The sequence below is a fragment of the Scyliorhinus torazame genome, chromosome 5 (genome assembly GCF_047496885.1).
Source record: "Scyliorhinus torazame isolate Kashiwa2021f chromosome 5, sScyTor2.1, whole genome shotgun sequence".
In the NCBI taxonomy this organism is placed as follows: Eukaryota; Metazoa; Chordata; class Chondrichthyes; order Carcharhiniformes; family Scyliorhinidae; genus Scyliorhinus; species Scyliorhinus torazame.
Window position 1 is genome coordinate 95103957 of NC_092711.1, and position 16195 is coordinate 95120151.

Below are 16195 nucleotides of genomic sequence, written 5' to 3' on the forward strand. Positions count from 1 at the left end.
GATGATAAATTTCCAGTTGAGATGTGGATCTGAATCCCTCCTCACATTCTCATGGTTTCTCCTCACTGAGAACCGTGCTTTTGCCTTCCATGTTCAAAATTCACCCATGTTCAGGTTGCAACAAATTGGGCGATCCTCAGATCCTGATGCAATGCTTGGTTTGAGTTTCCTGACTGCAAATCTTCCCCTTGTGACACTCTGTCAAACTGATTTAAAACAAAAAAAAGGGAGTGAGAGCGAACCCACAAAAACACAAAGGCAGATTGTAAAATTGACCTCAATGAATCTGGTCATTTGTGGGGCCGGCACTGGGAAAAAGTGACCATGAAAACTTGTTGGATTGTCATAAAAACCGAACTGGCTCACTATTGTCCTTCAGGAAAGGCAACCTGCCACATGACCTTCACCCACCTTTGCAAGAACACAAGAAATAGGAGCAGAAGTAGACCATTCGGCCTGTTGAACCTGCTCTGCCATTGAACACGATTGTGGCTGATCTTGGTCTTCCATTCCCCTTTCCCGCCAGCTCCCCATCTCCTTGACTTCCTGAGAGACCAAAAATCTCACCATCTTAACCTTAAATATATTCAATGATGGAGTATCCACAATCCTCTGTGCTAGGGAATACATGTGACAAGAAAGACAGAGAGGGAGAGAAAAAGAGTGAGTCGTGGTGCAGAGACAGAAATGATGAGGGAAAGGGAGAGAGAGAAGGGAGTGGGAGTGACAGGGGCAATGAAGAGGTATTTTCTCTACTTACAACAGAATCACAATTTGACAGAATCTCCTAAACCCTGAACCTCCGCCACCTGGGTGGACCAGGACAGCAGATGTGTGTGAACATCACGACCTGCAAGTTCCCTTCCAAGACATGTCTGAACTTGTCTGACATCCAGTACTGGAGGAGCAGAAATTTCCTCCATTTAAATATTGAGAAGTTTAAACCCATTCTCTTCCGTCCCCTCGACAAACTCCATCCCTGTCTGTCCCTGCCAAATGTCTGAGGCTGAAGCAAACTGTTCACAACAATGGTGAAATATTGCACCCCAGATGAGCTCCCAAACACATATCCACATCATCTTCAAGATCACCTATTTTGTAACGTTTCTCTGAAAAGCCTTAATATTTTATTCTGTTCAAGGCACAATATAAATACGAATTATTGTCACAGCTCTGGATACGTATCATTGTTCTTCCCCATAAATAACAATTTGTAACTCAGAGTGAAACAGTTTGATGACATTCTGACATGAAGAACCATTTTTTAAAATGTTGCCCCCAACAATGATGGCGACTGAGCCTGCGCTCTGCTCCAATAAAGATATGTTGGGCGCGCGTGTACGCAATTTAAAAGGCGTGCGCATGCGCATTGCTGCCAGTGCGGAACAAAGATGGCGGCCGCTTCGTTCTATCTGTGAGAAAGCTGCAGCCTCCGCTCAGGTCACCTGGTATTGGTAGGTTATTTTTCCGGGTTTCCTGTTTCTATAATATGTTTACGAAGTGTGCCTAACGACCGGGCTGATCCCACTGACCTGCCATTTCCACCTTTACGGATTGTGAATCGGAGAAAGAACCTTCTCACGTCGCCATTAATCAAACTGCGCATGCTTCACTCAGCCAAGTCCCGCCCCCCCATTCACTGTGATTGGTTTGAGGACCAGCTGCTCCAGTTCGGGCCTGCGGTCCCGCCCCTCTGCTTCCATTGGTCCGGACATGCCGTCAATCATTCCCCGGGCATTGTGAGGTATCAGGTGAGGGGTCCATCAGAGTCAGCATGGTTTTGTGAAGGGTAAATCGTGTTTGAATCATTTGTTGAAGTTCTTCGAAGATGTAACAAGCCAAATGGATATTGGGGGTAATGTAGATGTATTTGGACTTCCAGAATACATTTGATAAGGTGCCACACAAAAGGTTATAAACAAGGGGGTTGACAGGTAATGTAATATATAATCTTTTTTAGTGTCATAAGTGGGCTGACATGAACACTGCAATCAAGTTACTGTGAAAATCCCCTAGTCACCACATTCTGGCGTCTGTTCGGGTACACAGAGAGAGAATTCAGATTGTCCAAATAACCTCACAGCACGTCTTTTAGGATTTGTGAGAGGAAACCGGAGCAGCCGGAGGAAACCCACGCAGACAAGGTGAGAACGTACGGACTCCGCACAGACAGTGAGCCAAGCCGGGAATCAAACCCGGGTCAATGCTAACCACTGTGCTACTGTGCCGTCCTTAAAATAAAGAATAGGCACCACTGGATTTCGAACCCAGGATTTCCTGTTTACTAGTCAGGCGCTTTAACCAATAATGATATCGCTTGGATAGAGGATTGACTAACCAACCAACAGTAGAGTGAGGATTAATCTGTCTTTTTCTGGTCGGCAAGCTGTAACCAGTGGTGGGTTTGGTTCTCAGGCCCCAGTTATTTACAACCTATATTAATGATTATGGGACAGATAGAATAGACAGTATCCAAATTTGTAGATGACACTGAAATGGGTGGGAAAACAAGTTGCAGGAGGAAATATGAAATAAACTAATGGATATGCATAGGTTGGGTGAGTGGGCCAAATTTGAATAAAAAGGCAACATATTATCTAAATGAAGAGAAACTTCAAAATGCTTTTGTACAGCGGGATCTTGGTGTCCTCCCATCCATTCTTCTCACCCACTTCCCAACCCTCTTCCATCCACTGACTCTTTCGACACCTCCTACTGCCTTGGGAAAGAGGGCAGAATAAACAAAGCCCCCTCCCACCCGAGTTATCAGGTGGCACAGTAACACAATGGTTAGCACTGTTGTTTCACGGCGCCAGGGACCTGGGTTCGATTCCCAGCTTGGGTCACTGTGCGGAGTCTGCACGTTCTCCCCGTGTCTGCGTGGGTTTCCTTCGGGTGCTCCGGTTTTCCTCCCACAAGCTCCGAAAGACGTGCTTGTTAGGTGAATTGAACATTCTGAATTCTCCCTCAGTGTAACCAAACAGGTGCCGGAGTGTGGCAACTAGGGGATTTTCACAGTAACTTCAATGAAGTGTTAAGCCTACTTGTCCCACTAATAAAGATTATTATTATTATGTTTATTTCAAGGAAGATGGAGTCTAATAGCAAAGTGGTGTTGCTGCAACTGCACAAGCTGCCAGTGAGGCCACGTTTAGAACACTGTACAGTCTTGATCACCTTCTTCAAGGAAAGATGAGGGACTGCCAAATGAGGAAAGAATTCTCTCAAACTACTGAATCTTGGAATTATTTACCCCAGGTAACGTGGAGGCCGAGTCCTTGATCAGTTGCAAGGCTGAGATTGAGATGTTTTTAATCGGTTGGGGAATTAAGGGGAACAGAGAGAAGGTAGGAAAGTGGACTTAGTGAGTGTGAGAAAAGCTCTGATCTCATTAAATTGTGGAGCAGCTCAAAGGCTGAATGGCTAACTCCTGTCCCTATTTCTTCTGGTCTATTCTGTTTGTCGGTAAAGATTTCCAGTCTCTGTGTGACTGGAGAAGCACTGAGATATATAAAATCCTGGTGAGACACCACCTGGACTGCTATCATTTAAATTTTAAAAATGCTGGAAATCTTCAGCATATCGGGCAGCGTCTGTGGAGAGAAACAGAGTTAATGTTTCAGGTCAGCATGATCTTTCATTAGATCAAGAATAGTGTTCCCATTAGGGACAAAGGGGCAATCTGCGGGTGGAGCCAGAGGACATTGGTTGGGTGTTGAACAAGTACTTCACATCTGTCTTCACCCAAGAGAATGAGGAGGCAGATATGGAACTCGGACAGCGAGACTGAGGTTCCTGAGCAAATTGACGTGGGGAATGACATAGTGTTGGCAGGCTTAAAAGTGGACGAATCTCCAAGTCTGGATGAACTGTGTCCCAGGATGCTGTGAGAGATGAGGGAGGAGATTGCAGGAGTTCTGAACCAAATTTTTAATTCCTCTCTGGCCAAGGAGAGGGGCCAGAGGACTGGAGAAAAGCTATTTAAGAAAGGTTGTCGAGATAAGCCAGGGAACTACAGACCAGTTAGTCTTACGTCAGTGGAAGGGAAAATATTGGAGAAAATTCAGAAGGAGAGAGACTTATCTTCACTTGGAGGGCAAGATTTGATCAGGAATAGTCAGCGTGGCATTGTCAGAGAGAAGTTATGCCTAACAAATTTTGAATTGATTTTTTATGTGACCGGCTGTGTTGATGCAGTTTGCTGGATTTCAGCAAAGCCTTTGACAAGATCCCAAACAAGAGACTTTATAAAGAAGGCAAAAGCTCATGGGATAGAGGTAACATGATAAGATGGATTCAAAATTGACTTAGCTGTCGCAGCCAGAGGGTGATGACAGATGGCTGCTTTAGTGACTGGAAGCCAGTGTCGAGTGGCACACAACAGGGATCCAGCAGAGTAAGAATGGAGGGAGCATGTGTGGGATGGAGATTTGCAGCTTTCGGGGAATAAGAGAGGAAAGAATGTTCCATAGGAACTAGAATTATCTGTTCTGAGTTTCTACCCTGTACTGACAGCGATGAATTTTCTAAATTGTTTTTACAGGATATTAGATGAGGAAGAATTACAAACAGAAATCTCAAACGTCACGTCTCGATCTGACAGTCACTCGATTCCCTGGAACCTGAATATCATCGGTCTTTGAGTCTAGAAGGAGAAATATTCGTCTGAACTGTCAGCTTCTAAAGGTTTCAAACATCAGTGCGACTGGAAAAGCAACGAGATACATGCAACATACACCCAAGTGAGAGTGTTCCAGTGAACTGACTGTGGAAACATCAGTGTGACTGGAAAAGCACCGAGACCCACACAACACACACCCGAGTGAGAGTGTTCCAGTGAACTGACTGTGGAAGGATCAGTGTGGCTGGAAAAGCAATGAGATACACACAGCACACACCTGAGAGAGAGTGTGCCTGACTGTGGAAAGATCTTTCACCAGTTACACATCCGGACAAAACATCACACCATTCACAGCGGGGAGAGACTGCACCCGTGTTCTGTGTGTGGACGAGGCTTCAACTGATCATCGAACCTGGAGAGGTACAAGTTGACCAGCACTATGGAGAAACCGTGGAAATGTGGGGACTGTGGGAAGGGATTCAAAGCTCCGTCTGAGGTGGAAATACATAGGCGCAGTCACACTGGAGAGAGGCCGTTCACCTGCTCTGACTGTGGGAAGGGGTTCAGTGATTCATCCAACCTGCTGATGCACCAGCGAGTTCACACCGGGGTGAGGCCATACACCTGCTGTGATTGTGGGAAGGGATTCAGTCGATCATCCAACCTGCAGTCACACCAGCGAGTTCACACTGGTGAGAGGCCGTTCACCTGCTCTGAATGTGGGAAGGCGTTCACTCTGTTATCCCATTTGCAGACACACCAGAGAGTTCACAGCGGGGAGAAGCCATTCACCTGCTCCCAGTGTGACAAAGGATTTACTAATTCATCCAATCTACAGAAACACCAACGGGTTCACACGGGGGAGAGGCCATTTATCTGCTCTCAGTGTGGGAAGAGATTCACTCAGTTAACCCACTTACTGACACACCAGCCGGTTCACACTGGAGAGAGGCCGTTCACCTGCTCAGAATGTGGGAAGGGATTCATTCAGTTGTCCAAGCTGCTGATACACCAGCGAGTTCACAATGGGGAGAGGCCATTCACTTGCTCCGAATGTGGGAAGGGATTCACTCAGTCCTCCACCCTGCTCTCTCACCAGCGAATTCACACTGGGGAGAGGCCATTCACCTGCCCTGCATGTGGAAATGGATTCAGAGATTCATCCACCCTGTTGAAACACCAGCGAGTTCACACTGGGGAGAGGCCATTCCTCTGCTCTCAGTGTGGGAAGGGATTCACTCAGTCATCCAGCCTGCTGACACATCAGAGAGTTCACACCGGGGAGAGACCATTCACCTGTTCTGTTTGTGGGAAGGGATTCACACAGTCACCTAACCTGCAGACACATCAGCGAGTTCACATGCGATTACAGGGGTTGGATTCTGCTGTTATTGCTGCTGTTAATCACATCCACGACTGACATGCTCACAGTTGGTGAAGCGGGAGGGTTTCTTTCTGCTGGTCGGTCTCCCGACTTTGCTTCCAGTGGGCTGATGTTGAGTCTTAAGAGCACATTCCCACTGAAATATCCACAAAAGCTGGTGAAAGGACACTTATTTCATCCCATGTCGGGTTCAATTCTGGCCTTGGGTGAATGCAGTATAATGTGGATGGCCGCTTCAGTAGCAAAAATAGGAAGGCAGATTATTATTTGAATGGGTGTAATTTGAGAGAGGTGGATACTCAGCGAGCCCTTGGTGTCCTCGTGCATCAGTCGCTGAAAGTAGGCACACAGGTACAGCAGGCAGGAAAGAAGGCAAATGGTATGTTGGCCTTCATAACGGGAGGAATAGAGGTGTTTTACTGCAGTTTTATAGGGCATTGGTGAGGCCACACCTGGAGTATTTTGTTCAGTTTTGGTATCCTTATCTGAGGAAGCATGTTCTTGCTTTGGAGGGAGTGCAGTGAAGTTTCACCAGGCTGATTCCTGGGATGGTGGGACTCATATGAGGAGAGACTAAGTTCGTTAGGATTATATTTATTGGGGTTTAGAAGGGTGAGAGGGGATCTCATCGAAAATTACAAAATTCTAAAAGGATTAGACAGGGTAGATTCAGAAAGAATGGTCCCGATGGTGGTGGAGTCCAGACCTAGGGGTCATAGTTTGAGGATAAGGGGTAAACGTTTTCGGACTGAGGCGAGGAAAGATTTGTTCACCCAGAGAGTTGTGAATCTGGAATTCGCTGTCACAAACGTTGTTGAGGCCAAAACGTTGTGTAATTTCAAGAAGGAATTCAATATAGCTCTTGGGGCTAAGTGGATCAAGGCATATAGGGGGAAAATGGGATCAGGGTATTGAACTTGATGATCAGCCCTGATCAGAATGAATGATGGAGCTGGCTCAAAGAGCCTGTTTTACTGCAATTGTGCAGGGCCTCCTGCTGCTTCTATTTTCTATGTCAATAGAATGGTATGTTGGCCTTCACAGTGGGAGGAATAGAGACGTTTCCACCAGTAGTACTAAAATCAATATATTTGTCTCTGTTCCGTAGAGTCTGCAGCCAGTTGGCTCAATTAGTCTGTGTCAGTATTTATGCTCCACATGAGCCTCCACCCACCCCTCTACATCTCCCCCATCAGCATGTCCTTTCTCCCTCATGTATGTATCCAGCTTCCACCTCAATGTATTCATGCTGTTCACCTCAATCATTCGCTGTGGTGGCGAGTTCCACATTATCACCATTCACTGGGGAAAGAGGTTTCTACTGAAATTTCGATTGGATTGTTGAACCCCTGCATAATCGTGTTACATCAAGTCAACCTTCAGTCTTCTCCTTTCGAGGGAAAAGCAGTCCCAGTCTTTCCTGAGGATTAAAATGCTCTGTTCTGGTATATTCTTGGAATCTTTGTTGCTCCTTTTCCAGAGCCTCTATTTCCTTTTCCTAAATGGAGATAATCAATATTGACAATAGTGTTCCCAGTGTTGTCTAGCCCTGGATCTAAACAAGTTGAATATAACTCCCTGCTTTTCAATTCGATCCCTCTGTAATGGAACCCTATATATGGGCCCCACACTTTAGGAAAGGTGTGAAGTTCTCGGAGAGGGTGCAGAGGAAATTTACGAGAATGGTACCAGGGATGAGGGACTTCAGTGAGCTGGGGAGACTGGAGCAGCTGCAATTGTTATTTTGAGATAAGTCGTGAGATCAGAGGAGGCCATTCAGCCTATTGATTCCCTGTTGGCTCCCTGGAGCAAACTAGTCAGTTCCATCTATCCCTGTAGCCCTGCAAGTTTAGATCCCCAAATGCCCATTTGGTTTCCATTTGAAATCTTCTATTGTCTTCATGTCCACCCTCCTCACAGGCAGTTCCAGGTCATTACCATTCGCTGCATCAAAATATTCTGCCTCACATTCCCTCTGCATCTTTTACCCAAAACCTGAAATCTGTCCCCCCCCTCGTTTTTGTCCCTTCAGCAAAGCGGAACAGCTTTTCTTTAACCACCTTATCTAAACCTGTCATAATCTTGTCCATCTCTGTCAACTCTCCCCTCAACCTCCTTTGCTCCAATGTGAACAATCCCAGCCTGACATCGACCATAAAGAACAAACAGAATAAGTTAATGTCTGAAATCACATAGGAACGTTCAATTTCTGTTTTAAAGATATTGTGAATATATTGTCCTGGACAATAAATGAATTGGAATACTGTCCCTCGGGTGTGTCTGAATGAGATATATCAATCTGGTATTCACCTAAATTCTCGTGAATGTCTGGAATGTGTAGATGGGATGAATGAGTTGATCACTTTCTCTTGGAAATGTTGACATCCTTGTCCATGAACTTTGTTATAAAGAAGGCCAGCCACTACATAAAATATCAGCACCATAACAGGGGGAGATAAGAAAGACAGACTCACTTTGGTCTTTTCATCAGCACATCTGAGAGTTCAGAATGTGTGACATGATTTTGGGATACCGGTGTGCGTGCGCAGATGTGATTTGTTACTTGTGAAAAACAGCAAGTGTAAATTCATGGTGAAATGAATTTAATTCATTTCATTTCACGGCAGCTGAAATGGTGAATGTGTCCAAGGGATTGAGACAACATTGTGACATCATCAAGGCAGTGACACACTCCAGAGAGAAACTGACTTTAAAACAATCAATGGAGATGGTGCTTCTACCCAGAATGCAATGGCAATGCTGCTGCACTTTGATACTACTGTTCAGACATTAGACTGTGTCAGCTCTTATTTATACTGAATAAAATCTAACCACTGCCACCAATAAGGGCTATCACTGTGAATCATTTCAGAGTTTGGGTAAGTGGGCGTGTTGAAGGTCAATACAAATTAAGAGCAGGAGTCGGCCATTCGGCCCCTCGAGCCTGCTCCACCATTCAATGAAATCAGGCTTAACCGGATTGTGGTCTCAACTCCTTTCCTTCCTCCAGCCTTTCACTCCCTTGTCAATCAAGGATCAAACGAATTCAGCCTTGAAGCAGATTCAGTGACTCTGCCTCCACCACCCTCTGGGGAACAGACACACAGTCATCAGGGGGCAAAATTATCATCTTAAATGGGAGACCCCTGATTTGTAAACGGTGTCCCCTCGTCTCTGCCACAAGGGAAAACATCCTCTCAGCATTCTCTCTGTCAATTCGCTCAGCGTCTCGTGTTCAAATAAGATCATCTCTCATTCTTCTAAACTGCAATGGATACAGGCCCAACCTGCCAAACCTTTCCTCAGAGGATAACCCCCCTCATTCCAGGAATCTGGGGAGTCAACCTTCTCTCTATTGCTTCTAATCTCATTTCTGAAATACGGAGACCCAAACTTACACCGTGCTTTAGATATGGGGGGGGGGGGGTGGTTGTGGGATTCTCTCAGCCCACGCCGGGCTGGAGAATCGTCGGGCCGGGCGCAAATTGCGCGTCGCCGGTCTGCTGATTCTCCGAAGAACGGAGAATCGGTGGCAGCGCGGTGCCAGTCGTGGTCCGCTCTACCCGGCGCCCCCTGCATTTCTCCGCCCACGATGGGCCGAGGGGCCATGAAAAAAATTATCCGGCGGGACCTCAGTGTGCATCCATCCGGAGCCGGCCTGGTGTGGGGGAAAGGGGATTCCAACCGGGGAGGGCCTCCTCTGGGGCCTACCGATCGGCGAGCCGGCCTCTTGGGCTGGGGGCCTCTTTTGCTCCATGCCAGCCCCTGTAGCCCTATGCCATGTTGCGTCAGGGCCGATGCGGAGAAGGAAGCAGTGTGAATGTGCGCACTGCGCATGGACGCATTCGCACCAGTTGCACTGCCCATGCGCGCAGACCCGCAGCTCCCATTTGACGCCGGCATTGGCAGCTGGAGTGGCATGGGTCGCTCCAGTGCTGTGCTGGCCTGAGGGCCTCGGTATCACTGCTCCTGAGGGCCTGTTGACGCCATTGTGAAACGCGACGGTGTTTACGACGGTGTCAGCACATAGCCTCAGGATCAGAGAATACCACCCATGGTCTCACTAAGGCCCTGGAACACTGCAGCAAAACATCCCGACTTTTATATTCCAGTACCTTTGCAATAAACAATAATATTCCATTGATCTTCCTGATAACTTGCTGTACCTGCAGACTAACTTGCAATTCCAGGGCACCAGATCCTGCTATTCCTCAGAGTTCTGCAATCTCTCTCCATTTAAATAATATTGTTTTATTTAATACTTCCTGACAAAGTGGACAATTTACATTTTCCCAAGTTTGCTCCATCTGTCAAGGTTTTGCCCACTCACTTAACCTGTTTGCAGTCCTTTGTTACATAGAATTTACAGTGCAAAAGGAGGCCATTCAGCCCATCGAGTCTGCTCTTAGAAAGAGCACCCTACCCAAGGTCCACACCTCCACCCTATCCCCATAACCCAGTAACCCCACCCAACACTAAGGGCAATTTTTGACACGAGGGGCAATTTAGCATGGTCAATCCACCTAACCTGCACATCTTTGGACTGTGGGAGGAAACTGGAGCACCAGGAGGAAACCCACACACACACGGGGAGAATGTGCAGATTCCGCAGACAGTGACCCAAGCTGGGAACCGAACCTGGGACCCTAGAGCTGAGAAGCAATTGTGCTATCCACAATGCTACCGTGCTGCCCGAGTCCTTTGCAGAGTCCTTGTATCCATTTCACAAATTACTTTCCTGCCTGTCCTTGAGCCACCAGCAAATGTAGCCGCCATCCATCACATTCATAGATTGTAAATGGTTGCGGGCCCAGCATTGATCCTGGTGACATTCCACTTGTCACATCTTACCCACCCAGAAATGACCCATTTATACCTTCTGGCTACTTCCTGTTGGCTAACCAATCCTCTATCCATGCTGATATGTTGTCCCCAAACCACAAGCTCTTATTTTGTGCAATAACCTTTGATGTGGCACCTTGGGAAATACCTTTTGGAAATCCAGATAAAGCACATCTACAGGTTCCCCTTTATTGACATCCCTTGTTACTTCCTCAGAGAACCTTGATAAATTAGTCAATCACGATTGATTCTCTGAACTCCATTTTGAAACACTGTCAAAGAAAATTCCAATCTTCTCTACCCCTCTGGCTCCTTTGCCAATTACCTTAGATGGACTCACTTTCTGTTCAAGAGCCTGTCAACCCCTCTCACCCACTTTCCCGAAAGTGAACAAATTTAATCAGGAAAAGTCCAACAAATTCAGATATTTTCCTGTTAAAAGTTTATTGATGAAACAGAGCGTGGTTAAAAAAAACTAACAGAAAATTACTTGAGGATCAAAGACAACCAGAGTAACAGGATGTTCACAATGTTCTGGTCCCAAATGGTTTCCCTTCGGCTCCTCGGTACCCTGTTCCCGTGACCCCCCCGCTTTGGACACAGGGGCACTGAACCCTGGAGGTCACATCATCAGCCCCGGTCACCCTCACCCCTGAACCCTGATTGGTTGGAGGTGCAGTTCCCAGTCAGTCCTCCAGCACCTTCCTGTCTCTATTAGCGATGCCCATGGCAGTTCCCCAACTGGGGCACAGGCCCCGTTATTCTCAGCTAAATTCAGCCCTCAGCTCCATCACCTGGCTGTCATTGACACGAGCAATAGAGACAGAAAGGTGCCCGAGGCTCAAATAGGAAATCAAAACTTGTGGATTAGGATCTCCGTAAAGGTCAGCAACTTCTTATAAAAAAAATCAAATTCCCAGCCAACAAATTAAAGGATCACACGACGGGACTTCAAGTTTAATGACTTTTAATACAACAAAAAAACAAACTAGAAGCGACTTTAACTTGGAAACCTACACATTAAACTATAAAATAGAACTGTGCCCTTTTACACAACCTAAAATCACACTCCACGATTATAGTTACTCTGTCCTGGAAGTCAAAACTGAATTGTCTCAGAACCTGTCCAAAGTGATGATTCATTCCAGAGGATTTACTTCAGTTCTTCGACCAAGACACTGAGAAACAAATGTGAACGAGCAAAATACATAAAAATGGACTGTTAAAGCTTCTGTGGCTACGTAAAAAGGAAACGTTTGGCTCAGACAAAGGTTTGTCTGTTCCAGATAGAGTCATAGACATAGAACAATACAGCGCAGTACAGGCCCTTCGGCCCACGATGTTGCACCGAAACAAAAGCCATCTAACCTACACGATGCCATTATCATCCATATGTTTATCCAATAAACTTTTAAATGCCCTCAATGTTGGCGAGTTCACAGGAGAGTTTAGAATGAGGAATAGAGATCTCTACAGCCACCTTGTTCAACACTCTGGGATGTAGATCATCAGCTTTTGGGGATTTATTCACTTTCAGCCCCATTAACTTCCCCAATGCTACTTTTTCCACCAATACTAATCTCTGTCAGTCCCTTGGTTCTCTGGTATTTTGGGGACAATTTCTGTATCTTCCTCTGTGAAGACAGACACACATTGTTCAGTTTCTCTGTCATTTCCTGACTCCCCATTATAAATTCTCCTGTCTCTGTCTGGACTGGACCCACATTGGTCTTTGCTAATCTTTTCCTTTTCACATTCCTGTAGAAGCTTTTCCAGTTGTTTCTTATGTTTCTCGCCAGTTTGCTCCCATCAGTTTCTTGGTCCTCCTTTGCTAAATTCTAATGGATCTCATGGAATATTTAGCTTTTCTTGTTAGCTGAGGTTGCATCACCTTTCCTGTTGGATTTTTGTTCCTTAAAGGAATCGATATTTGTTGTATATATGTGAAATAAAAGTTGCAAAAATACCAGAGGACCGTAGGCTGCTCTCACCTTTGACAGAGAGAGAGCTGACTGGAGGTGATTTAACCCGAGGGTCAGCACACCTCAGGTGAAGGGCCTGGTCGAGAAGGCGGGCCTTCATGAATAAACTCAGCCAGTACAGGAGCTGAATCCTCACTGTTGGCCTTGCTCTGCATCACAAACAGTGGTCCAGCCAACTGAGCTAACCGACCCCCTGACAAATATGTAATAACTCCTTAAATATTAGGTATTCCCTGTACCAATCAGTTTCCCAGTCCACCTCAGACAACTTGCCCCTCACACCCTGATAGTTTTCTTCCGTGAGGGACACCCAAATAAATTAAACAGAAGACCCATGTAACCACCAGGGCCCATCTCCATGGCAACATGGCTTTGGGGGGGGGGGGTTCCCAAACAGAAATGGAAACTAAATATCTTCAACTTCCAAACACCCTTTCGCTCTGTGATCCTTGTGCAACTTGAAGCCAGGTATTAGCAACAAGGCTCAAAGAGCATCAGCCCACTGGAGCCAAAGTAGTGAGACCGGTCAGTCCAGCAGAAAGAAACCCTCCAACCATCCCCACTGACCACCTGTCAGAATGACCAAAATGCAGTCCTGGATGTAGAGCAGAAACAATAACAGCAGAATCCAACCCCTGTCATCGATTGTGAAATTGTTGGTGTCACAGCAGGTGTGGTGAAACATGCAATCCCGTCTCACATTGAGAGGTGGACGGCCTCTTCCCAGTGTGAACTCGCTGGTGTCTCCGCAGGGTGGATAACTGAGTAAATCCTTTCCCACACTGAGAGCAGGTGAATGGCCTCTCCCCGGTGTGAACTCGCTGGTGTGTCTGGAGGTGAGATAACTGAGTGAATCCCTTCCCACACTGAGCGCAGGTGAACGGCCTCTCCCCAGACTGAACTCGCTGGTGTGTCTGCAGGGTGGATAATTGAGTAAATCCTTTCCCACACTGAGAGCAGGTGAATGGTCTCTCCCCAGTGTGAACCCGCTGGTGGCGCCGCAGGTGGGAAATGTGAGTGAATCCTTTCCCACACTGAGAGCAGGTGAACGGCCTCTCCCCAGTGTGAATTCGCTCGTGTGTCCGCAGGGTGAATGAATTACTGAATCCCTTCCCACACTGAGAGCAGGTGAACGGTCTCTCCCCAGTGTGAACCCGCTGGTGTGTCTGCAGGTTGGATAACTGAGTGAATCCCTTCCCACACTGGGAGCAGGTGAACGCCCTCTCCCCAGTGTGAACTCGCTGATGCTTCCACAGTGCGGATGAATCACTGAATCCCTTCCCACACTGAGAGCAGGTGAACGGCCTTTCTCCAGTGTGAACTCGCTGGTGTGTCTGCAGGCTGGATAACTGAGTGAATCCCTTCCTACAGCGAGAGCAGGTGAACGGCCTCTCCCCAGTGTGGCTGCGTCGATGAATCTCCAGCTGAGATGGGGCTTGGAATCCCTTCCCACAGTCCCCACATTTCCATGGTTTCTCCATGTTTTGGGTCTCCTCGTGTCTCTCTGGGCCGGATGATCAGTTGAAGCCTCGTCTACACACACAACACCGGTACGGTCTTTACACACTGTGAATGGTATGGTGTTTTTTCAGGCTGTGTCTGGTTAAAGTTCTTTCCACAGTCAGTTCACTGGAACTCTCTCACTCGGATGTGTGTTGTGTGGGTCTCGGTGCTTTTCCAGTCACACTGATGTTTGAAATCTTTAGTTGAGAGTTCGGGCAAACATTTCTCCTTGTAGATTCAAAGACCGATGATATTCAGGTTCCAGGGAATCGAGTGACTGTCAGATCGAGACGTAACGTTTGAGATTTCTGTCTGTAATTCCTCCTCGTCTAATATCCTGTAAAAACAATTTACAAAAGTCATCACTGTCAGTACAGGATAGAAACTCAGAACAGACAATTCTAGTTTCTATGTCACATTTTTTCCTCTCTCATTCCCTGAAAGCTGTAAATCTCCATCCCACACAATCTCCCTCCATTCTCACTCTGCTGTATCTAATATTCACCCTCCCTATTCTCCTGAAGGTGCTGATTCAGGCTGATTGACAGATCCAAGCTCACAGCTTCCTGTCCAGGAGATCACAACAAATATCGGCTGCAGTTTATCTTTATCTACCTTGTCTTTCCCTGTTAATATCTTAAATACTTCAATCAGATCACACCTTAACCTTCTAAATTCCAGCAAAAACAGAACTAATTTGTGGTTAGAACTTTGGGTCAGAGCCCCTGCAATCTCTCCCTCGCCTCCCACAGCATCCTGGGACACAATTCATTCAGACCTAGTAATCTGATAATTTTATGGGTGGCATGGTAGCATAGTGGTTAGCACTGTCGCGTCACAGCATCAGGGACCTGGGTTCGATACCCGGCTTCGGAGTCTGCACGTTCTCCCAGTGTCTGCGTGGGTTTCCTCCAGGTGCTCCGGTTTCCTCCCACAAGTCCAGAAAGATGAGCTTGTTAGGTGAATTGAACATTCTGAATTCTTCCTCTGTGTACCCAAACACAGGTGACTGGGGGATTTTCACAGTAACTTCATTGCAATGTTAATGTAAGCCTACTTGTGACAATAATAATAAAGATTATTATAATGTAAGCCTACTTGTGGACAATAATAAAGAATTATTATTGTCCAAAATTGTGAATGGGCCGAAAGGCCTCTTTCCGTGCTGAAAAACTCTATGTCTCTAAAGATAGAGGTGGGAGAGGGAAGGAGGGAATGACTTTACAGAGAAAGTGCCAAAGCCCCAACATTCACCAGCTCTGAGGACACACCTTAGCTCCCTTTCCAATCTGAAAGCAGCCTGAGCTGGATTTACATTCCCCTTAATTCATCATTGCTGGGTGATAATCCTGTACTTCCTCACCTCACACCACTGTGACAGCACCTTCACTACACAGACTGCAGCAACTGACCAAACATCACCTTCCCAGTTATTCCTGAAGGCACCGCCTTCCCAACCTGGCCCCTTGCCTGAGGTGTGGTGATCCTCAGGTCACTTCACCGCCTGTCAGCTCTCTCCCGGGACCAGGCCCTGTTTCACAGCAGCCATCTTGGGGAAACAGAGCGCATGCGCTGGCGTCTTGGTGATGCAACAGCTAATGGGCGGGGCCTGATGGTTTCTGATCCCAGCCGGGTCCTAGTGACGGTCAAAACTAATGCAGGCCACAGGTTTTTAAAATGTTTCACCCATGCCTGGGCTGAAGCTGATGTTTGTGGTCTGGGGGTCCCGTGGAGCATGTAGACATTCAGTGTGAGAGGCTGCAGCCTCTATATAGCTACCTGAAGGGGTTATACAGCATTTGATTACAATTCGTGGTCCTTTCCACTCCATTATCAGGATGTTTGTGTGATATTTTCTTACCC

At 46.7% G+C, this 16195-nt stretch overlaps 2 protein-coding genes across 4 annotated transcripts in view; one reads left to right on the forward strand and one right to left on the reverse strand.

Annotated features, from left to right (window-relative positions):
- The window catches only part of LOC140418992 (uncharacterized), a 226194-nt gene that overhangs the window by 186585 nt on the left and 23414 nt on the right, over positions 1-16195 (reverse strand). The window lies entirely within an intron of this gene.
- On the forward strand, positions 1358-8270 carry LOC140418982 (uncharacterized). 3 transcript variants are annotated; one of them, XM_072502674.1, is made up of 3 exons: positions 1358-1454; positions 3088-3258; positions 4544-8270. In XM_072502674.1, exon 3 carries the CDS (start codon positions 5061-5063, stop codon positions 6039-6041), a length of 981 nt encoding a protein of 326 aa, XP_072358775.1. In that variant the 5' UTR covers positions 1358-1454; positions 3088-3258; positions 4544-5060; the 3' UTR covers positions 6042-8270. The 3 variants fall into 3 exon arrangements, with proteins under 3 accessions (XP_072358775.1, XP_072358776.1, XP_072358777.1); XM_072502675.1 differs by having other exon boundaries at positions 1360-1454; positions 3092-3258; XM_072502676.1 differs by lacking the exon at positions 3088-3258 and having other exon boundaries at positions 1360-1454.